This window comes from Vitis riparia, unplaced genomic scaffold, assembly GCF_004353265.1.
Source record: "Vitis riparia cultivar Riparia Gloire de Montpellier isolate 1030 unplaced genomic scaffold, EGFV_Vit.rip_1.0 scaffold732_pilon_pilon, whole genome shotgun sequence".
NCBI lineage: Eukaryota > Viridiplantae > Streptophyta > Magnoliopsida > Vitales > Vitaceae > Vitis > Vitis riparia.
In genome coordinates, this window is record NW_023269757.1 from 51,337 (window position 1) to 75,000 (window position 23,664).

A 23,664-nucleotide genomic window follows, 5' to 3' on the forward strand; every position below is an offset into this window, starting at 1 on the left:
TTGCACAGTGACGCAGTGTTCTCCTGAAGCTTCCCAATATTTACGACCGACACTTTGAGATATTTTGCTTTAGATATTTGTTGTCTAAATTCCCAAAGTCTCCTTGTAACCCACCTATCATAGGATTCCTTAGTCTTTAAGTAAAGAACAAAGGGTGAATAACCCCTTATATATAGTTTTGTAATCTGCTTTACAAAAGGATTGGAGCTTGTTCTCATATCGATCATGTAATATATATAAAACCGACGAACAGAGCACTTGCTCTGTTTTTCCTATTTTTGTTTTCTCATTATTCTTATTTCTAGCCAATCAAACTCTGAGGATTTTTCCTCAGAGGATGAGAGGCTAGGCTCTTCGTCTCTTAGAGTGAAGAAAGTCGGGTAAGTTTCCTCATGCATAAATTGGAAGTTTTGTTGTTTTAGTTTTTAATGAAGAGAAAGTGTGACCCGTTAATGGTTTTTATCTTTTTAGTTAACTTAAAACGCCTTTAAATCACCTGGGCCAACACTTGATAAGGCAAGTGATCTCCATCCATTGAGATGCACTAGTTTATCTCTTGCGAGCCTTTGGGAGGTGACTTGAAGGTAGGATTTTCTAGAATAGCCAACACTTGGTAAGCTTTTGGACTCCAAGGAGACATCCATTAGTTATCTCTTGCGAGCTTGAGACGGGTAATCCAAGGTTAAAGATCACCTTGAATGGCAAATGCTAGGTGAGAGGCACGAGCCATTGCAAGGTGCATCAGTGAGAGGGATTTAGTGTTTGAACCCATTAATGGGAAGCATCTGTACCACATCGGTTAGAGAATTAACTATATGTTAATTCTTTAATGCGAGGAAAAGAAACAAGTGACCAGAACTCTCCTTTTTGTATGAGGAACCTGAGCCTAGTGATCTAAACTCCAAGAAACACTTTTCTTTGTAAGTAAAATCAGTTACTATTTTTGGTTAGTTTAAAACCAAACCTTTTTCATTCAAACATCTTTATGTTTTCTTTTAAAGCTAACCTTGAAATGAAAAGCCACCAATTCAGCTTTGAATTAATATCAATTGTGAAGTGAAAACCCATCCCAGTGAACGACCCTAGAGCCACTATGCTATGCTAGCTAAGGCTATCCTAGTACATGGTGTAATAGGTTATACATTTTGTTGATTACTCTCTTCTAAGAACCACAATAAAGGGATACTAGCTGGACACGAATCAGCTGAGACACCAATTGGGAACGAATCAACCGGCTAGAATAATCTTTCATAGATTCGTTGTCTTTCATCTTCATCAATTCAAACTCTCTCTTCAATGTGAGGAGCCTGACAATTTTGACTCTGTCACTGCCCTCAAATTCACCTTGGAGATTGTCCCATACCTGTTTAGGTGTTTCCAAGTCCATGATTTTAGTGAAGATGTGGTCTGCAAGTCCTGAATGCAGGCAGGTGATGGCTTTGTCTTTCTTAAGTTTTTTCTCCTCATATGCTTTCATCTGAGCAACTGTAAGATTTGCTCCCAATGGTGGTGGATCAACTTTAGACATCATAACATTCCACAAACCTTGAGACCTTAAGTAAAACCTCATCTTAACAACCCAAATGTGATAGTGTTCACCATTAAACACTAGAATAACAGAGGAAGTACTGTTGGAAGTAGACATGTTTGCACCACAACTGCCTGAAAAAAATAAATCACTCAACCTCACTGTGTTTAGCACTCAAAACACTCAAAGAAACTTTGCCTCACAACCCGTAGGAACAGGGCTCTAATACTACTGTCAGAATTTGTAAAAGAACTAGAACTTGCAGAGAAAAAATAAATAATTTGAGAGTTAAGAATTGAAGGAAGGCACACATCTATTTCACAATGAGAGTGCCTATTTATAGGCTTACAACCAAACGAAAATTACAAAAAAATCTCAACTACTTTCAGATTTTATTGACACTACTTTTACTAACTGAAAACAGAAAATTATGGAGTAAGAATCTGATATGAAACAATAATAAAGACTAAGTCTAACTAAGACTTTTTCAAACTTTAGAGACAAATTCTCATGAGTTCTAACATAACATGGCATATGGGTTTTGGGTTTTTCAGTTGAGAGAAGCCTATCATAGCATTTAAAAATGGATCCCCACAGTGGCCAACACCATAGGATGATAATTCATCATGGTTCTTAATCATGATATTTATTAAATAGATCAAACCCAAGTACGATACAGATAATAATCGGATTAAAAAAACATAAATTCATCTAATTATTTAATAAACAATAAGTCCTATAATTCATTTAATTAATCTAATAATCATACAAAATTAGGTCTTATACAAATCTACACGATTAATTTCTTAATATAATATGTTTATAATTCAATTAATTAATTTATTTAAAATCAAATTTTAAATAAATTAAATATAAGTTAAATGAGTTAGAGTTAATCATATTAATCAGTATGATTATCAAGTTGGTCAATTAGGATCAAAATTGTGTTTGACTAATTTATTTAAAAATAACTTATTTATTAAATGAGTTATACATATTGACATAAATTTAATCCTTAAACCCACAAAAAATAAATTGAATTCGAGTCATGTTAACGAACTATATTACACTTTTGACACTCGTAGTCTACGTAAAGAAAAGATGTTGCATCTTGCCATTAGCTAAGCTTAGAGCATCCAACAACTGACTATAAGGGTCCATATCTTAGGCTAAATTGAATGAAAGCATTATATTATACAAAACCCCTTATGCTGATGATGGTGCAAACGCCAAATTTGACTTCCCAAAGCTGTATAATAATGTATTAGTTGTGTCTGTTGTGCGGAAGTTAGGTACAGCTTAGTGACTAGTGTGTATGGGGCTTGGAATCTAGTGAGAATCCATTGGATAGGAGTACGGAATGTCGGCCATGAGCATGATCTAGCCATCCACATTTCTCAGTGTCAGAGGGGTCAGGACCATGGAAGAAAATATCAAAATATACGACTGATATACCGTGTATTGGAGGTTATAAAAACAATATTTGATGAAAATATTATTCTAACAAAATTATTTCAAGGAGTATCGATATATCCGTGATTACCGATATTTTTATCTTTGATCAAATTAGTTTTTGGATTCACCCATGTATGACATTTGAGATTCAGCTTAAAAGTTGGATCAACCCACCTGGTCACCTAAGCTTATAGAATAGTTACAATGAAAAAAATATAGTTATATGACATGGAAACACTTGAGTCTTCATTGATTCCTTTTCAGATTGAGAACTATTAAACAAATTGATAGTTTTTTATTCTTCAATTTTCATGAAATTGGTATCCACAAAACCAAAGAAACACCCTAAAACTAGTCCAAAATCTTATCTAACCCACATAAATTACAGAAAATTATCTTAACAGCAACCAAATTCCAAAGTCTTTGCACAAAATCCTATCCAAGAGAGATCTTTTAGATTTCTTATCCACTCTGGATTGACTGGTAAAGACTTTTAAACCAGGGTTGTGCCACAAGCTCATGAACAAATAAAATTGGACAAAGAATTGAATGAGTGGAAAAACATCATTGTCAATGCTTCTACTTGAGTGAGAAATACGTTAGATTTCTACACTTTTGAATAGTTGTCTTGAGTGATCCCTTGGTCCCACAGTATTTGCTTCCCCCTTTCCTCATGGTTTGGGAAAAGGAGATCCACACGGTTTGGTGTAGGAACCACCCTTTCCTTTGCTATCCATGATTATTTTTCTTCCCAATAATAAGGAAAACATTCATCAAGGCCCCATGTGAAAACTATTATTGGTGACTGTAGGAATAGAGCTATTCAATTTTTCCAATATACAGGACATTGGATGGATACTGATAACAAAAAAGAATTACATTAAAATGTTCAAGCGATGTATTATAATTCATTTTCTCATCTATTTTCATGTTTTGATTACTTTAACGACGATGGGATGGAATTAAATATGATTTTAACAGAAGTGAAACTTGTCTCGTAAATAGGATTCCATGTTGATTTCAACAAAAGTATGTGGAAGGATATCGTGGTTAATTTATTTATTTTTTTCATTTTCATTTCTATTATTTTTAAATATTGAAATAACAACAAATACTCATTTCAAATTTATATTGCTAGATGCATACAAATATAAGAACTGAAGCACCAAATTCACTCATATTCTAAGAGGAATAAGAACATTGATTTTCATTCCCTACAATCAAGTACCGAACATGGCCTAAAACGTAAGGGTTCATGGGAGATCCTCCTCGCCTATCGACCTTCTTCTATGGTGGCTAGGACCTCACTATTCAAGGATGCTTCTGGTTTGCTTGAAGAAGAAGCTGAGCTGGAAAGGTCTCTCCTTACGACAAAAGCTGGTTGTTTAGGAACTGGGAGTGTGGCAGTGTCACTGCTGAGCATTACAACTGCAACTGCCATGATGGGACGGTCACTTGGGTCTTCCTGCACACACAACAGCCCAACATTCACGCACCTCAGAAATTCATTTGTTTTACATGTTTCACTTAGTGTCTGGTCCATCAACTCCAACACCCTGTCTTCCTTCCACAGCTTCCATGCCTGGGAAAGTTTGGACGTACAAGGGTTTCATGGCATATATATAGAATGTCCAAAGGATCAATGCAAATGAGAAATTCAAAGCACTTACATGGGTTAGAAGGCTCAGATTCCGGTCAGACTGATAAGATCTGGTGTTCCTCTTCCCGTTGATGATCTCAAGTACCACAACACCAAAGCTAAAGACATCAGACTTTTCTGAGAAAAACCCATCCAATGCATACTCTGGAGACATATAGCCACTGCATTGAACCAGTTAAAAACACTACTCAGTTAATTGGGGATGCAATCATGCAACTACTTGCATTTTACCATACACAATATGCAGTACTTACTAAGTTCCAACTACTCTGTTTGTGCTTGCCTCTACTTGCTTACTCTCAAAAATCCTTGCCAAGCCAAAGTCTGAAATTTTGGGATTCATCTCGTCATCAAGTAGAATGTTGCTTGTTTTCAAGTCTCTATGAATATTCTTCAATCTTGAATCTTGGTGAAGATAAAGTAGCCCTCGAGCAATTCCCAAAATGATATCAAACCGCTTCTCCCAGTTCAGTAACAGGCATAGAGTTTGATCTTGCAATGTTCCCATTGGAAAGCACGACTTCAGATATGTATACATTGTAATATGGGAGAAAAAAAAAAAAGGAACTTTTAGGCAGGTTAGAGGCAAACCAAATATGAAAGAGTCTAAGCTTTTGTTGGGCATATATTCATAGAGTAAAATCTTCTCATCTCCTTCAATACAATACCCCAAAATTCTAACCAGATTTTGATGCTGAAGTTTGGCAATTAACATAACCTCGTTCTTAAATTCCTGTAAGCCTTGTCCCGAAGCTCTTGAGAGCCTCTTTACTGCAATTTCTCGCCCTCAGGAAACTTTCCCTAGATATCATAGCGCATGGTATTAAACAGACAAATCAGAAACCTTGAAATGAGACTAATGTGAAAATTAAGAACTATTACTTTGTAAACTGGCCCAAAAACCCCCTGTCCAAGCTTATTTGCATCTGAAAAGTGATCTGTAGCAGCCAGTATGTCTTCTAAGTTGAAAAATGGTATGTCAATGCCTTTCTTATCATTTTCTTTGAATTGCTCAGAGTCTATTAAGTGTTTCACACGGCTCTCGCTATAATATGAGTGAAGCCCTGGATTTGTTCTGTTTTCTGAATTCAGAAACAAAACTACATTATAAAGAAGTCCCCTAAAAATATTCTCAATTCTGCCAATCAACATGAAACAAAAAAGGTGTGCAAATAGCACAAAGATTACCTTGCGTTTTGGAGGTGGTTCTTTTTCGAAAATAAGCAATACAACCAATGATGCATAGAAGTGCAACTACTACAACAGCAATTACTATGCCTACCACAACTACCCGAGCCAAGGATGATAATGATAATGAGTTCTGGTTAGCAGGTGTTGGAGGCTCTGCAAGATTGCCACCATCTGAAACAAAGAAAGACCACTCTCATTCATGGAGAAGGCAGCCTATCTGCCATTACTAATCAGTGTGTCTTTCAATGCAATTTAGTAATATGCTTGCTGATGAGCATCCTCACCTTGTGTACAATTTAAACTGGACCTGTTCCATTTGAAGTTTTGATTACAAAAGCACATTCTCGTTCTATTTTGCATTCTGCAACTCGAATTTGGCCAGTCCTTGCAGTCTGTTTCTGAGGTAAAAACCGGCTCTGGTGGTGGATCCCAACTTATTTCTATTTCATACTAACCTTTCATAGACATGCTAGAGCTAGAATTTCCTGTGTCAGCATTGCACCAGCTAGCTATTCTGAAAGGCGGATTGAGCTGCAAGATTTTCTTGTCTTGTGAATTCCGTGCTTTGCAGTTGTCAATATCATTCACTTGGATGAGAAAGTTCGATCTCTCTGGAGTGATGCTGGTTATTTGGTAGCTGCCATTAGGTATGGCGAACCAGACTTGGTCTGTGGCATTGTCACATCTGAAACTGAAGTACTTGGGATCACCACAGTTTGGTCCAGTGCTTGGTGGATAGGGGATCAAGTTTGTGCCACAAGTTTCACAATTTCTTACTGTTGATTCTGCAGAATTAGAATGAATTTCATGCTTTTCGTTATTAACAATCAATTAGATTCAGAAGTAGAAGGGGGCAAGCAAAGAGGATACCTATATCTGATTTGGCGACAAGGAGAGAAAGATGATAGCCATCTGTGTAATACTCCTGAAGACTACCGAGATCTTCAGACCAAATCCTGCACTTGGGAGGGGTTCTAGCACGGTCCATTTGTCTCGTTCCAACTCCAACATAAGCTTGACAGCGACAGGCCTTAAGGCACTCTCATCTGCATTCACTTTCATCCTTACCCGAAAGCTCAATGTCATACTGTCTTACTTTAATCATCTTCAAGATCAAGAATGTGTCCCCACAGAGGGTTGTCTTTTTAGAACACCCACCTGAAAAATCTCCATTAGTCCATCTCTCCAACGAGTTAGGCTCGAATCCAGGCAAACATTTGCACATAAATGCATTGTTAACATTGCAAGAACCGAAATTTCCACAAGCGTTCAACACACTGCATCGGTCTTGCGGCGCCCACCAGAATGCAGACCACTCCTCCGTATAATTATCCCAACTTAGATATCTTATTTCCCTGGTGAAATTCATCACCAACCGTGTATAAGAACTGCGGAAAAATTGAGACCCAGTTGATTTGCGGGTCTTGCTAAAATTGGATAAGAGCTCGGCTACTGCAGAACGCATTCCTTCTGATTCCTCACTTCTCCAATATTTAATAATTGAATCTTCAAGCATGATATACTGATCTTCATCATCATCTTGCTTGAAAGTATAGCTTCCAGGTGCAGGCTCAACAGGACTTACCCATGAAGTCAATGTTAAGTTTCCATCCATAATCATCCCAGGAAGAAAAGTATCAGTTGTGATGAGAATCAACAAGCATTCAAGGATCCATTGCATGTTCCAATTGGGCCTATTACTAAAGCAAGATCCAAAAAATCAAAGAAGCACTTAATGGGCTAATTCAAGAGATTTGGGCTGATTCTATCGCATGACATTCCAAGCTTGGCCCAAAGGAAGATGGAAGTGTAATAAATTTAATCCAAGCTATTGAGGGCTAATCTGGCTTGATTGGGCGTGATTTATGGCGTGGATTAATGACTGATTGAATTTCCAACTTCATATCAGTTAATAGACATTTTTCCTATTCTAGAGCTTCTAATTTCAGGCCAAATCTACTTTAATTTTAGACTTTTATTATTTAGAACGTTTTTTACCCATTTTCCTATTTTGGATCTGCTAATTTCAGACCAAATCAACTTTTATTTAGGGTTTTAATATTTAGTAAGTTTTTTTCATGACATATAAATAGCATGCACTCATTGTAATAGGGGATAATTTTTATTGAATAAAAAATCAGAAAATGTGAGGTTTTGCTCTTCTTTTGGTTCTTCAAGAACTGTGAACTTATTAGGGATTCTTCCTTGTGGAGTTCAAACTTTATACCTTCGATTCGTGATTCCATTGCAATCATTGGGTCAAGGTCCGTTACTTATACTTTTGGTTCGCGTTTCACTTATAAACGTTGGGTTAGGGTTCTATCAAAAATCTGTATTTTAGCTTTCTTGAGCAATTATTCCAATATTGTTTGTTGGGTTTCAAAGCGTGTCGATTGAGATTCGCATCATTTGGTATCAGAGCACAAGTTCTAAAATCAATTTTCTATCCCTTTATCTTTTGTTTCCTGTTATCATCCTATCTTGTTCCTTTTGTGTTCTTTATTCCTCGTTGTTATTTTTTTGACATACACTAGGTTAAAATCGTGCACTAAGCTCCAAAAAAAAAAAACAAAAAAACAAAAAAAAGACTTTAGAAAAGAAATAGAAAATAGCAAAAAATAAAATAAAAAATTGTGTGTAGTTTCAATTCTCTCAAATCAAAATATTATTTTCTTTTGTCTTCTTCCTTTGATTTAGTGTTTATATCACATTTTCTTGCCATTGGTTTTAGTTTAAATACTACAAGTTGAATTTCTTGATCAAGTTTATTAGTTTAAGCAAACTGAAAAGAGGAAGCTACGAGTGGAAAAAGGCAAGAGAGTGTGAGACTAATATCGGGAAAAAACCAATTTAAGAGTGAAACATGAGTGTGAGTGCAAACACGTGAGGGAGTGTTGTGAGGAATTATTTCTAACATTTTTTTGTAATTGAAAAAATATGTCTTCCAGGGGTGAAACATCAAATAAGGAAGGAGGGGAGGAGTTATCCCTCATGTTGCAGGCTATGCAACAACAGTTTGAACGCATGAACATGGTGTTTAATTATATTTGGGATCGGATGGATAGGCAAGACGCTGTTATCGCTTCTTTGCGAGAGAAGCGTACCCAAAAAGCCCCTAGTGCTAGAAGGCAAGAAAGGCGTGCGCGCGTTGATGATTCTAATGACTACCATGAGGATGAGTTTGAAGATGAAGATGATCAGGCTTCATTGAACCATGAGGGCAGGTTTGCGCCAAGGGGAGAAAGGCTTGGTAGAGGTTTCTGAAGAGCTCCAAGATGGCAAGATGGGACTAATAGAAACCTAAGAAACATCAAAATGAGATACCATCATTCCAAGGGAAAAATGATCCAGAAGTATACTTGGAGTGGGAGAAGAAGGTGGAGTTCATATTTGAGTGCCATAACTACTCCGAGGAGAAAAATGTAAAACTAGTTGTGATTGATTTTACTGACTATGCTATTATATGGTGGGATCAACTTGTGATGAACAGAAGAAGAAACTATGAGAGGCCTATTGAGACACGGGAAGAAATGAAAGCCACCATGAGGAGGTGGTTTGTCCCTAGTTACAGAGTCTTACTCAAGGCTATAGGAGCGTGGATGACTATCACAAGGAAATGGAGATTGCCATGATTCAGGCTAATATAGAGAAGCTATTATGGCAAGGTTTCTGAATGGGCTGAATAAGGACATTGCCAACGTGGTGGAGTTACAACACTAAGTGGAGTTGGAGGACATGGTGCACATGGCAATAAAGGTGGAACGACAACTTAAAAGGAAAAGAACTTGGTCATTTCAAAATCCCGTCTCCTTTGCTTCATGGAGGCCAAATGGGAGGAAAGATGAAGGGGTTGTTTTCAAGTCTAAAACCGAACCACCAAAAAGGAGAGATGAAGCTCCCAATGTCAACAAAGGTAAAAATGAATCCCAAACTCGTAATCATGATATTAAGTGTTTTCATTGTTTGGGAGTAGGTCATATAGCTTCACAATGCCTAAATAAGAGGACCATGATCGCACATGTTGATGAAGAGGTGGAAACTGAAAGTAAGGAAGATGATGACCAGATGCCATCACTGGAGAATGCTTGTGACGATAATGTGGAGTATCCAGTGGAGGGTGAGTCACTTGTGGCTAGGCGTGCTTTAAGTGCCCAAGTTAAAAAGGATGACATGGAACAACAAATGGAGAATAGTTTTCATACTTGATGCCACATCAACAATAAGGTATGTAGCATGTGATTGGAGCCAAAATATGTGCTCTAATGGCATATATTCGATATGATTTGTGCACCAAAGGACATTCATATCACCCAACTTCACCTAAATCAATGCTAAGGCCCTAGCCATGAGCTTAATTTGTACTTTGGAGACTTATCTCAGGTTCAAGGGAAGAAAATGGTGCAAATTGAATGACTTTAGATTTTGAAAGATCAAGAAAGGGCTAAATGAGGAAATAAGTGAGTCAAGACTCATGGAACATAAGCAAAGGCAAGACAAGGATATCATGAGTTTGAAAGATGAGAAATGACCATTATGTAGTAAGAAAGAAGGCAAGAAATCATGGGAAATGAGGCATGAAGCAAGATTCAGCTGCATGGAAATTTAGAACTAAAAAATCTAATGGCATTATATACTCTAACTTTGAGAAAATATTTAGAGCACTTTCTGAAGCACTTTCTGGAGCCTATTATATACATACTTTATATCTTTTCAAAGCTCGGGAAGTTAGGAGTCTAACGCTTCAAACGGTGTGCAAATCGGAGTTGAAATGAAGAAGTTATGGCCATTTGAAGACAACTGCACCAAGCTGGAGGGTCATTTCGAAATGATTTCAAAATTCAACTTATGAATTCGAAATCCACTTCGAAATGACACCAATTTCGAATTCACCCACTGCCACTTTGATGTTGCGCTTCCTCTACCTCGGGAATTGCATCTAGAGCACTCCATCCGCCCTAGGTGGACCCCACATGACTAGAAATCACCATTTTATTATTTTTTAATCATTTTTAGGAAATTATTTTGTAATAAGTGGCCAATGAGAGTGTGCCACATGTTAGGTAATTGAGGATATTATATAAACTCTCTCAATTCTAGGTTTTAGGGATCTTGGATTTTTTTTCTAGAGAGTTTGACATTGAAGATGGAATAAGACGAGAACTTTGGTTTGTTTTCTTTTTCTTCTTTATTGAATATATTGTTTTTAGTTTCTTTTGATTCAAATTATGGATTTTTACCCTATTATGGATTGTGAATGTGACATCACCCCCATGAGAGGCTAAGAACTAACTTGGGGCTTGAAGCATGAAAACCTAAGGGCTAGGAAACCTATAGGGACAATGGGTAAATTATTATAACAATGAGATTAATTATTGGTTGGGTGATAATTTATCATTTTTTTTATCCTATTCTTGTGAGTTCGTTTAGGGAATGATACGGTAGGTTATTACTTGATATTAGTGATTCTTGGTAATTCTTAATCATTAGTTATCCTCGTCTTATCTACCGTTATTTACCCATAAACAAAGCTATAAGGAGTAGGAAGGGTTAAAAAGCCAAATCTTAAATTGATAATCAATCTCATTCATTTGATGGTTTTAGGAATCTGTTTTAAAAAGGAAAAATTAGGTTTCATATGCAATTTTGAGTTATAGAAATCAACTTGATCGCAAGCGGCCAAGGATCCCAAAACCCTAAGATCATATTACTTAAAATACCCTTGTTTTCTCTAATTTCTATACCCTAGGTTGGATTGTGGAAAACCCCAAACTTGAATCAATTGAATTTAAAAGCAATATTCATTTTTTCTTATTAATTTAATTTCTTTTACTTAGTTTCACATTATTCACATATTGTTTTTCACTTAAGGATTTAAACAAAAACAATTCATTTATTCTAGTATTGACAATTTTCATAAGCCAGTCCTTGAAAACGATACCCAGAATACTACAAAAGCCGTAGTGACTCTTTCTCTAGTTTTTCTTGACCAGAGTTACTACGTAAAAAGGCTAAGTATTTTGGTACAATAGAGAATTTTGGTCAAGAAATTGGCGCCGTTGCCGGGGGATTGGCAATCGTCATAACTAGGATATAGTGCATTACTTTGTTTTAGTTCTTTTATTTTTTATCTTTATATATATTTTTATATTTTATTTTATGCTTGGTTGAGAAAGAGATCTTTAAGGTAGACTTCAAAGAACAACTGAGGAATCTCAACCAAATATGGAGGACACTGAAGAATTCAACAGTAATAACAACAGGCCACGACCACCTGTGCAGGGCCAAAGAACTATGAGAGAGCTTCTAAATCCTCCCAGGTTGAGCACACCATCGTGTTTTATGCTACCTCCAAATCATGATCATGTTACCATTCGACCTCAAGTGGTGTCTCAACTACCCATTTTTAGGGGGACAGAAAATGAAAATCCATACTCTCACATCAAGGAATTTGAGGACATCATTTCAATTTTTCGAGAAGCCAACACTCCTTTGGAGATCTTTCGCATGAAGCTATTCCCCTTGTCATTGAAGGATAAAGCTAAGACTTGATTAAATAGTCTTAGACCCTATAGTATCATAAATTGGGGTGATCTACAATCAGTGTTTTTACAGAAATTCTTTCCAACACATAGAACCAGTGCATTGAAAAAGGAGATCTCGAATTTCAAGGCTATGAAGGATGAGAAATTTTTTGCATGCTGGGAAAGATTCAGGAGATTGTTGTAGCATGCCCCCAACACGAATTTGACAACTGGATGCTAGTTTCATATTTCTATGAAGGCATGTCACCACCAATGAAACAACTTCTCGAGATTATGTGTGGAGGAGATTTCATGAATAAAAACCCTGATCAAGCATTTCAATTCCTTGATTATGTTGCCGAGGTATCTAGAAGTTGGGAAAAACCAATTGTCAAGGAACCATCTAGAGATAGAACAATGAACAGGGCAAGAGCTAGTGGAGTGTATACCTTACCAGAGGGTTTAGATGTCCAAGCAAAGTTTGTAACCGTTATGAGAAGGTTGGATGATTTGGAAGCCAAGGGAGTTCAAGAGGTACAAATAGTCAATGAGGGGGTAAGTCAACTGTGCTTGATATGTAAGTCTACGGAACATGGTGTGCAATCTTGTCCCACTCTACCTGCAGTGCAAGACATGTTTACGGAGCAAGACAATGCCTTAGGGACATTCAAGCAATATTCTAGCAATTCTCTATATTCCAACACTTATAATCCGGGTTGGAGGAATCATCCAAATCTATCATGGAGAGGAGGTAACAATGGCCAGTTTCAACAGCAAGGAAACCGATTTCAGGGTAATCAAACTAATGGGCAGCAAGGTTTTCAACCACAAGGTATGCCATCTCAGAATTTTCAACAGCAACATCAAACCTCATCATCTAACTCAAGCCTAAAAGATATGATGAGAGAGTTTATACAGAAGTAAAACAAGCGTAATGAAGATCAAAATAGGATAAATGCTCAAACATCCCAAGAACTAGTAGATATTTGAACCACTTTGAGCCAACTTGATGTAAGTTTATCTCAAGAGAAAGGAAAATTCCCAGCTCAACCACAGAAAAATCCGAGGGGAGTAAACGAAGTTTCTGAAGTGCAAAAGGAAGATTGCAATGCAGTTATCACACTCAGAAATGGGAAAGAATATGAAGGGCCCGAATTACCTGTAAGTGAAGATATTCCTACTAGAGATGAACCAACCGTGGAGAAAAATGTTAGAAATGAGAAATCGTCTAAAAAATATGAGGAAGTCATTGTGAGCAAAGATAAAATGAGTGTTTCCAATCATTTGCCTTTCTTTTCAGCTATGCAAAGACACTAAGTGGGGGATAAGACTTTAGAGATTTTGGAAGTTTTGAAGCAAGTGAAAATCAACATTCCACTCCTTGATATGATCAAGCAAGTTCCTGCTTATGCAAAGTTCCTCAAAGACTTATGCACTGTGAAGAAAAGGATTAAATTAAGCAAGAAAGCATTCCTCACCGAGCAAGTCAATGCCATCATTGAGAATAAGGCAATGGTGAAGTACAAAGATCCAGGTTGTCCTACCATCTCAGTCCAGATTGGAGATTCATTCGTGGAAAGGGCTTTGTTAGATTTGGGAGCTAGTGTGAATTTGCTTCCATATTCAATCTATAAACAATTGGGATTGGGAGAGCTTAAGGCTACTACCAATACACTCTCTTTAGCAGACTGTTCGATTAAAGTACCTAGAAGAGTAGTCGAAGATGTTTTGGTGCAAGTTGAAAAGTTCTACTACCTAGTGGACTTTGTGGTGTTAGATACAGAACCATTGAAAAAGGGTGTGAATTCTGTTCCAATTATTCTTGGAAGGCCCTTCCTTGCTATAGCAATGCTCTCATTAATTGTCGAAATGGATTGATGTAGTTATCTTTTGGGAACATGACAGTGGAAATGAATGTCTTCAATTTATGCAAGCAACCAATGGACCATGATGATGTGGAAAATGAGGAAGCATGCCTTATAGAGGCCTTGGTGCAAGAACACACAGGAAAGTTAATGGAAGAAAATATAGATGAATTTTTCTCTACAATCGTTAAGGAAGAATGTGTTCAAGTTGCTACAAAATGGAAAGAAAAATATATGATTCAATCTTTGAACAGTGTTGAGAAAGATGAAGAAAGCAAAAAGGAAGAGGTTGAGATTAGCAAACCAGAGTTAAAGCCCCTACCACATGGTTTAAAGTATGTTTATTTAGAGGAAAATGAAGAAAAACCTGTGGTAATTTCAACTACGTTAACTGAAGAGCAAGAAATTAAACTTTTGAAGGTGCTTAAAGAGAATAAAAAAGCGATTGGTTGGTCCATTTCAGATTTGAAAGGGATAAATCCCTTGATTTGCACGCATCATATTTATTTGGAAGAAAATGAAAAACCAATAATGCATCATATTTATTTACCCTTTATGCAAGATGTAGTAAAAAATGAGGTATTGAAGCTTTTAGATGCAGGTATTATTTATCCTATCTCTGACAGTAGTTGGGTAAGCCCTACTCAAGTAGTACCTAGGGAAAAGCGGGATAACTGTGATGAAGAATGATGAAGGAGAGTTCATTCCTACAAGGTTGACTATAGGTTGGCGAGTATGCATTGATTTTAGGAAGTTGAATGCAGTCACCAAGAAAGATCATTTTCCATTACCTTTCTTAGATCAGGTTTTGGAGAGGGTAGCTGGTCATGACTATTATTGCTTCTTGGATGGCTATTCATGCTATTTTCAAATTGCCATTGCATTGGAGGATCATGAGAAAACCACATTCACATGTCTATTTGACACCTATGCTTATAGGTGCATGCCTTTTGGTCTTTGTAATGCACTGACCACATTTCAAAGGTGTATGCTTACTATTTTCAGTGACATGGTAGAGAGAATCATGGAAGTTTTCATGGATGATCTGACTGTTTATGGGAAGACCTTTGATGATTGTCTCTTAAATTTGAAAAAAGTTTTGAAAATGTGCATTGAGAATGATTTGGTCCTAAATTGGGAGAAGTGTCACTTCATGGCAACCTCAGGGGTAGTACTTGGTCATATCATCTCTAAAAAGGGCATTCAGGTAGATCCAGCAAAAATTGAGCTCATCTTTAAAGCTACCTTTGCCTACTACTGTTAAAGAGGTGAGACAATTTTTGGGACATGCAGGTTTTTATAGAAGGTTCATACAAGACTTCTCAAAAATCTCTCAACTTCTTTGTGCTTTACTACTTAAGGATGCAGAATTCATATGGACTAAAGCATGTCAAGAAGCTTTCAAGAGACTAAAGTTTACTCCTCACTACTGCACCAATTGTGGACCTCCCAATTGGTCTTTCCCATTTGAGTTGATGTGTGATGCTAGTGACTATGCAGTGGGAGTCGTACCAAGTCAAAGGGAGGATGGAAAACCATATGTGGTGTACTATGCTAGTAAAACCCTCAATGATGCTCAAAAGAACTACACAACTACTGAAAAAGAGCTCATTGCAGTGGTGTTCGCACTTGATAAATTCAGGAACTACCTTTTGGGAACTTCAATAGTAATTTTTACTGATCATTCGGCCTTGAAATATCTACTCAACAAAAAGGATGCCAAAGCAAGACTTATCAGATGGATCCTTCTCCTTCAAGAATTTAAATTCAAATCAAGGATAAGCAAGGGGTAGAGAATGTGGTTGCTGATCATCTTTCCCGAGTTAAAGTAGAGTCACATTTCGAGGAAGCACAAATTAATGATGAGTTTCCTGATGATGCACTTTGTGCAGTGGAGAAGTTGCCTTGGTTCGCAAATATAGTCAATTACTTGGCAACCGGAGAGCTTCCATCAGAATGGAACATGGAAACAAAGAAGTATTTTCTTTCCGGGCAAAACACTATGCTTGGGATGATCCATATTTGTATAAGTTTTGCCCAGATCAAATTATGCGGAGATGTGTTCCAGAGGATGAACAACAAGACATATTGCGAATGTGCCATGAAGGAGCTTGTGGAGGTCATTTTGCTTCAAGGAAGACTTCAGCAAAAATTCTACAGAGTGGATTCTATTGGCCAACTATGTTCAAGGATTGTAACACTCACTGCAAAAGTTGTCCACAATGTCAACAACTGGGGAAAATCAACACAAGGTATCAAATGCCTCAAAATCATATTTGTGTTGTTGAGGTCTTTGATTGTTGGGGCCTTGACTTTATGGACCATTCCCTCCTTCTTTTGGTAATCTCTATATTTTGGTGGGAGTGGATTATGTCTCTAAATGGGTAGAAGCAGTGGCATGCAAGAGCAATGATCACAAAGTGGTGCTCAAATTTTTAAAGGAGAATATTTTCTCTAGGTTTGGCATTCCGAGAGCAATCATTAGTGATGGAGGTTCACACTTTTGTAATAAGCCCTTTTCCACTCTTTTGCAGAAATATGGAGTGAGGCATAAAGTGTCCACCCCATATCACCCTCAAACGAATGGGCAAGCTGAGCTAGCAAATCGGGAAATTAAGAGAATCCTCACCAAAGTAGTCAATACTACAAGAAAAGATTGGTCTACCAAGTTGAGTGATGCACTTTGGGCATATAGGACAGCCTATAAGACTGTCCTTGGCATGTCACCGTACGGATTGTTTATGGTAAAGCATGTCATTTGCCTGTAGAACTCGAACATCGTGCATATTGGGCTATAAAGAAGATGAACTTTGATTCGGATCAAGCTGGAGCTAAAAGGAAATATGATTGAATGAACTTGAGGCATATCGAAATGAGAGTTATGAATGCTTACGTAATGCAAGGGAAAAACACAAATTCTACCATGACAAGCTTATTTTACGAAGGGAGTTCAAGCAAGGTGAAAATGTGTTGTTGTACGACTCCAAGCTTCACATTTTTCCAGGAAAGCTTAGGTCAAGATGGAATTGGCCTTATGTGGTAAAAGAAGTCTTCCCTTATGGTACTGTGACCATTCAAAATCCGAGGACATGTAATGAATTCAAAGTTAATGGTCAGCACTTAAAGCATTTCATTGAAAGATTTGAGACACAAGAGGAGAATCTCCATTTTCTTGATGGGGATGTTCAAAAGGGTTGAAGCATTTTCTGAAAATCCAGTAGGTAAAAATTAGATTTAGGTAAAACTTTTATTCATTTAATTTCTTTTATTTTGTTTTATTTTATTATTTATTTTCCTTTATTTAGTTTTGCATTTTCAATTAGTCATTAGCATATGGTTAGCATTTTTTATTTATTTATTTTAGTTGTTTTTAACTTACTAATGAGTTTATGAGTTGTAGCAACTTAGCTTGCAAACATCCGAGTGATATAGTAAATGAGAACTTCAAGGGAGTGAAAAGGTAAGCCTCACATGTGTTCAAGGTGACAAAGCTCCTACAGGTACGTTGATCTATATTTGAGACCATGGGCCTCCAAAAAAAAAAAATTACTTGTGATGATCATTGGTGAACTTTGAATACAAAGAATGAAATACAAAATTGAGTAGCCCTTGGGAGAGAAATCCTAAATTTTTATGATGAAGGGTTAAATTCCTTTGTTTTTAAATTTGAAATCTTAAATGGAGATGACACTTTTAGAGACTAGTAATGGATGATTTCAATATTATGATATTTTTGAATTCAAATTTTTTGTTTTGGAATTGCAATTTTAAATCTACAGAAAGTGAATTCGAATTGAGATTGATTTCGAAATCACTAGTAAATGGCAAAATAGGTGTTTTGAACTCACAAACAATGAGTTCAAAATACAATGAATTTTGAGATGGATTTCGAATTTCGAAATGAGCAATTTTGATGCTTTAATATGGACTTCAGCAATCACAGTGTGTTATTTTGAAATGAAGACAAATTTGAAATCCAACAAAGTTGCTATTTTGAAATAGAAGTGGGAATCAATAGTGAGTCAATTCGAAATGGAACTATTTTCGAAATCATTAAGGAAATTTTGAAATGTTTTTTTTTTATATACTGCATTGAGGCTACAGTTAGCAAATTCGAAATGGTGGGCTTTTCGAAATAGAAACTTTTGCTTTAGAATTGAGATTTTTTTGAACTTCAGAAGGTGACTTTGAAATTTGCCCAATTTAGAAAACGATTTTTATTCATTTCGAAATGAGGTGTTTGAAATGTTTTTGTTTACAGTGAGTCATTTCGAAATAAGGTAGTTTTCGAATTCAATGGTAAGATTTTAAAATAGGTATTTTTTTACCATCAATTAATGAATTCGAAATCAGGCTATTTTTTAATTTCAATAGTTAAATTTTGAAATGACTCTTCTTAACCAAAATCGAATTCAAAATACCTAATTTCTATTTCAAGCTCATTCCAAAATCATCCAAACTCCTTTCCAAACCACTTCATCTCCTCTCTTCCTTGTTTCCTTTTCTCTTGTTCGTCGTCCTAGCTTCCATTGAAGGCAATTTTAGGGTTTCGTCGTGGGTTTGTCGCATTCCAGGTACGCATCACACTCATACTCGTTTCTTGTTTATTTTTCATGGATGTTTCTTGATTTTTACGGTTTCATTGTGCGGTGGTTCTCCTTATAAAATGCGATGTTACCCAACTTTCATCAACATTGTTAAGGGTTTCTATTGTTTCGGTTGGATAAATAAATAAAAAATATTAAATATAATGAGCTCGACCCCCGAAACCCCAAGCCGAGCACAACAAGATTGATTTTGGTTTCATACAGTCCATTTGGTTTGCTTGGAAATTTCCTTGGAAATTCAGGGTGTTAGGATTTTTGGTTTATACTTGGAGAAAATTTTTTATTTTTTTTTATACATGACTCTTAGTACTTGTTGAACATCTTAGAATACTTTGAGAGCAAAGTTCTTATTTTTCCATGAGTTTTGCATAATTGTTGCCTAATCTATGTTTTATATGCTCTGGAACATTTTTAACTCTCTAGTAGATTTTTTCTACTTGTTCTGCACATTCTCCTCAGCTAACTAATCACTTTGATTTTCTTGTAACATGATATTTGAACTTAGGTATTGTTTGGATTATATCTAAGGCTTCAAAGATTCATGTTTTCATCATTGTTGGACATCTTGAATGTTTTCCCGCATTTTAGGAATGGTCTACCACCGATTCACATGAATCCATAGATTTCATGAGAGTCTAATTTTTTTTAGATTGTTTTCTTAACCCTTATGAGTTTTTATTTTTATTTATTTATTTCCCTTCATTAAGTTTGGTTTGTTTTTCAACATTTATTTCAGATGGCTAGAGATAAAAGAAAAGTTGTTATTCAAAGTGACAATGAGGCTAGGCATTCCCAGAGGCAAAAGCGTGCCCGACCTCTTATGCAAAGTCGAAGTGGTGTAGTGATTAGTGAGCCTACCGAGAGGCATGTCACTCGTCAAGCCAAGCATGTAGAGGCTAGGACAAAGGCTCATTTTGATTGTCCAACCACTAAGAGGACTGAAGCCAAGCATGTAGAGGCTAGGACGAAGGCCCGTTTTGATCGCTCAACCACTCCTAAGACCACCAGGCCTACTACCACTCCTCCACATCCATGGACAACTCCTCCTACTACGAGCCCAACATGTCCTCCATCTTTAAGAGTTTGTGATGATGCCCCTGGGGTGGACCTATCTCATCGGGAGTTTGGTCAAGAGTTCTCTTATGACATACAGGCTTTTAGTACTTATGAGCCCACTGCACAATCCATGCATCTTCTCGATCGATACTATTTTCTCGCATTGATGGATCCTTCCCCATATTTTTATGCCACTAGTGTACGAGATTTCTTCTCTACCCTCGAGGATTGAAGAGGGGGGTATCGAGAGCTGCATTTTTCTATTAAAGGACAAGCTGATATTATCTCCACTGACACCATTACTACAGCTTTTGGTTTACCATCGTCTGCTCCTCTTGAAGCACGCTTTGCACCTCAGTCATGACCAGCCTTTCTGAGGATTGCACATATACTAGCACCTCAGGGTACTCGTTGTCGTTCAGCCATCACTCGCCTTGAGATGCCACAGATCTTATGGTTTGTAGATCAGGTCATTAAGACCAATATTTTTCTATTTGGACACTCTACAGAGCGCTCTGGTTCAGTCTTATGGGGGTTATATCACATGTACACAAGCGAGTGGTGGAGTCCCGCTCAACTCATCATGGATACCATCATTTATTTTTTTCAGAAGGTGAAGGAGAAACAGTTAGCTTCAGCTCAAAGCTATCTCATTCCTTTGCCTCGGTTGCTCTCATACTACTTGCTCCGTCGTGGACACCAATTACCCGAGTCTGATCGTCGTATGGCTTCTCACACTTATGTTATCGATCAGTGGGTTCGAGCGATTCATTCAGGGTCACAGTTGACTACCCATGGCACTAGATGAAAGAGAGATTTGTATGTTGTTCCACTTCCATCTACTACAGAGAGCTCGCTCCCGTCTACGCCTACTTTTGATACGAGTTTACCAATGCTTCCTATTTCTCTTCCACCACCTCTTTCGAGTGCCTCAAAGCCTGCTGTTCTTATTTCTACACCAGCAGTACCAGTCTCCGATCTTCCTAGACCTTCATAGCCTCAGGTTGCTGATGCTACCTCGAGTACCTTATCGATCATGGCTCGTCTAGACACACTTCAGGAGTTATTTGTGTCTATGGACTCCCGCATTGATGCTCGCCTAAGTAAGATGGAGACTCGGATGGATGACCTCACTTTTCTATACAGCAACTCACTTCCTTGGTTATTCCATCTAGATAGAGATGAGATTTTGTTACACCAACTAATACCAGCCTAGAGATTGATGGAGGCACAGAGGTGATTGGTTTTGGCTCTAACACTAGAGCACCGACAGTAGCCCATGAGATCATGCCTATTTTACAGACATCAGGTGCTGCAGGATAGGTTGATGGTGAGATCTTCATTCATGCTACTGACACTGGTATGGACATCATTATTCGAGATGACCCCCCTATGGTACAGGATCTTGGCGAGGTCGTTACACTTATCGTGGAGATCACTGATCAGGTTACTACACCTATGTTGGAGGAGATAGATGGAGTTGTCGATCCTATCATTGGCGCCTAATGTTCATTTCTATATATACCTTATTCGATATGGTTGTATACACTATGGTATTTTTGGAGCATACTGGTACTCTTATACTCTCTTTTAGATTCTCACCACTTATGTTTTTCTCTATGCATACTTTTGCTACTAATCTTGTTGCTTTTGTGCAAGACTAGTTTATATGAAGTCCTCATAACAAACTTCTCATTCGATGATCTTGAGGTAATATCTTCTTTTTTCCTTTCTTTTGACCCCTTATCCTATACATTGGGGATAATGTGTAATTTAGGTTAAGGGGGGAAGGCCTATTAGCCTATTAGCCCTATTTTATTATTATTATTTTTTTTTCAAAAGTTTGCATGTTATCTTTGGTTAGTTAATGAGATTCTTGATTTGCCTTGGTAACTCATGGTTTATTTAGCATGAGAATGCTTTAAGTAGTATTATTTCTTTAGAATTTAAGAAAAAAAATACAGTTAGAGCAAGAGTATTAGTTCACTTACCTTATCTTTATATACCTTTAAGTGCAAAAATAGTTAGGTTGAATCCTTAGAATGCCTTCAATTTTTCTTTGTTGGTTATTTTCTATTTAAGACTCAAAGCACACACAAAGCACGTGTACCCTTATGGTATCTTCATTAAGATAATTTCTTTAGCTTAAAAAGAGTTGTTCTTAAGCAATAAAATGAGGAAATGAAAAAAAAAAATTTTAAATGACTGATTTAAGCTTGAGCAATAATCTAAGGGGGTAATGGCCTTGTGTCTTCAAGCCCTGGTGCCCGAAACCAACTAGTTAGGAGTCATCGGTATTTTGCTCGTTACATAAGCTAAACTCAGTTTTGAAAAAAATAAAAAATAAAAAATAAAAAAATAAATGTTTGAGAAATTCAACCTTGTTCTACCTTGAGCTAGGGTGATACCTGAGAAGTAAGTTGCCTATAAAGGTCCTCAATACCTAGTACCTTGGGTGAAAACTCGGGAGTTGTCGGTGGATCCCTATTAAGCCATATAGAAGGAGATTTCCTAACTAAGAAAGAAAAATCAAAATAAATTTTCCTCCTCTTTAACTTAAAGAATGATGAAATTTGAGTTTAAGAAAAGTCTTAAGAAAAATACTATGAGGGGACACCAAAATTAAGCACATGAGGTTTAGGTGGAATGAACCAATCAAGGGAAAATCAAGAGACACTAAGGGGAATGCTAAACATGGATGCACATTTATGTATACGAAGATAAGGTGAGAAAACTAAGAAATTGCATATCTTGTGTCATCTTGCTCATTTCTAGGAAATTTGTCTACTTGGGTATCTTGTGTGTGAAACATGTTATGTTGAGTCAATATGGTTACATGAATCTCATTACATATTTTTCATTCTTTTTTGCTCTTTTCATTTGCTAAGGACTAGCAAAGTTTAGGTTAAGGGAGATGATTGGAGCCAAAATATGTTCTCTAATAGCACATATTCGATATGATTTGTGCATCAAAGGACATTCAAATCACCCAACTTGACCTAAATCAATGCTAAGGCCCTAGCCATGAGTTTAATTTGTACTTTGGAGACTTATCTCAGGTTCAAGGGAAGAAAATGGTGCAAATTGAATGACTTTAGATTTTGAAAGATCAAGAAAGGGCTAAATGAGGAAATAAGTGAGTCAAGACTCATGGAACGTAAGCAAAGGCAAGACAAGGATATCATGAGTTTGAAAGATGAGAAATGACCATTATGGAGTAAGAAAAAAGGCAAGAAAGCATGGGAAATGAGGCATGAAGCAAGATTCAGCTGCATGGAAATTTAGAACTCAAAAATCTGATGGCATTATATACTCTGACTTTGAGGAAAAATTTAGAGCACTTTCTAGAGCCTATTATATACACACTTTATAATGTTTTGAAGCTTGGGAAGTCAGGAGTCCAACGCTTCAAACGGTGTGCAAATCGGAGCTGAAATGAAGAAGTTATGGCCATTTGAAGACAACTGCACCAAGTTGGAGGGTCATTTCGAAATGATTTCGAAATTCAACTTTTGAATTCGAAATCCGCTTCAAAATGACACCAATTTCGAATTCACCCACTGCCACTTTGATGCTGTGCCTCCTCTACCTCGGGAATTCATCTAGAGCACTCCATCCGTCCTAGGTGGACCCCACACGACTAAAAATCACCATTTTATTATTTTTTTAATCATTTTTAGGAAATTATTTTGTAATAAGTGGCCAATGAGAGTGTGCCACATGTTAGGTAATTGAGGATATTATATAAACTCTCTCAATTCTAGGTTTTAGGGATCTTGGA

The 23,664-nt window shown here is 36.9% G+C and overlaps 1 protein-coding gene and 1 pseudogene across 1 annotated transcript; both read right to left on the bottom strand.

Moving 5' to 3' along the window:
• Positions 1-1,162: 1,162 nt before the first annotated feature.
• LOC117910412 lies at positions 1,163-1,645 on the bottom strand. Its single transcript, XM_034824482.1, has one exon. It carries the CDS (start codon positions 1,643-1,645, stop codon positions 1,163-1,165), a length of 483 nt encoding a protein of 160 aa, XP_034680373.1.
• Positions 1,646-4,079: 2,434 nt separating this feature from the next.
• The window catches only part of LOC117910413, a 37,521-nt pseudogene continuing 17,936 nt past the window's right edge, over positions 4,080-23,664 (bottom strand).

What these genes read in the sequence shown, in the direction of transcription:
- LOC117910412 (XM_034824482.1), bottom strand. Translation starts at nt 1,645, where the DNA reads ATGTCTACTTCCAACAGTACTTCCTCTGTTATTCTAGTGTTTAATGGT.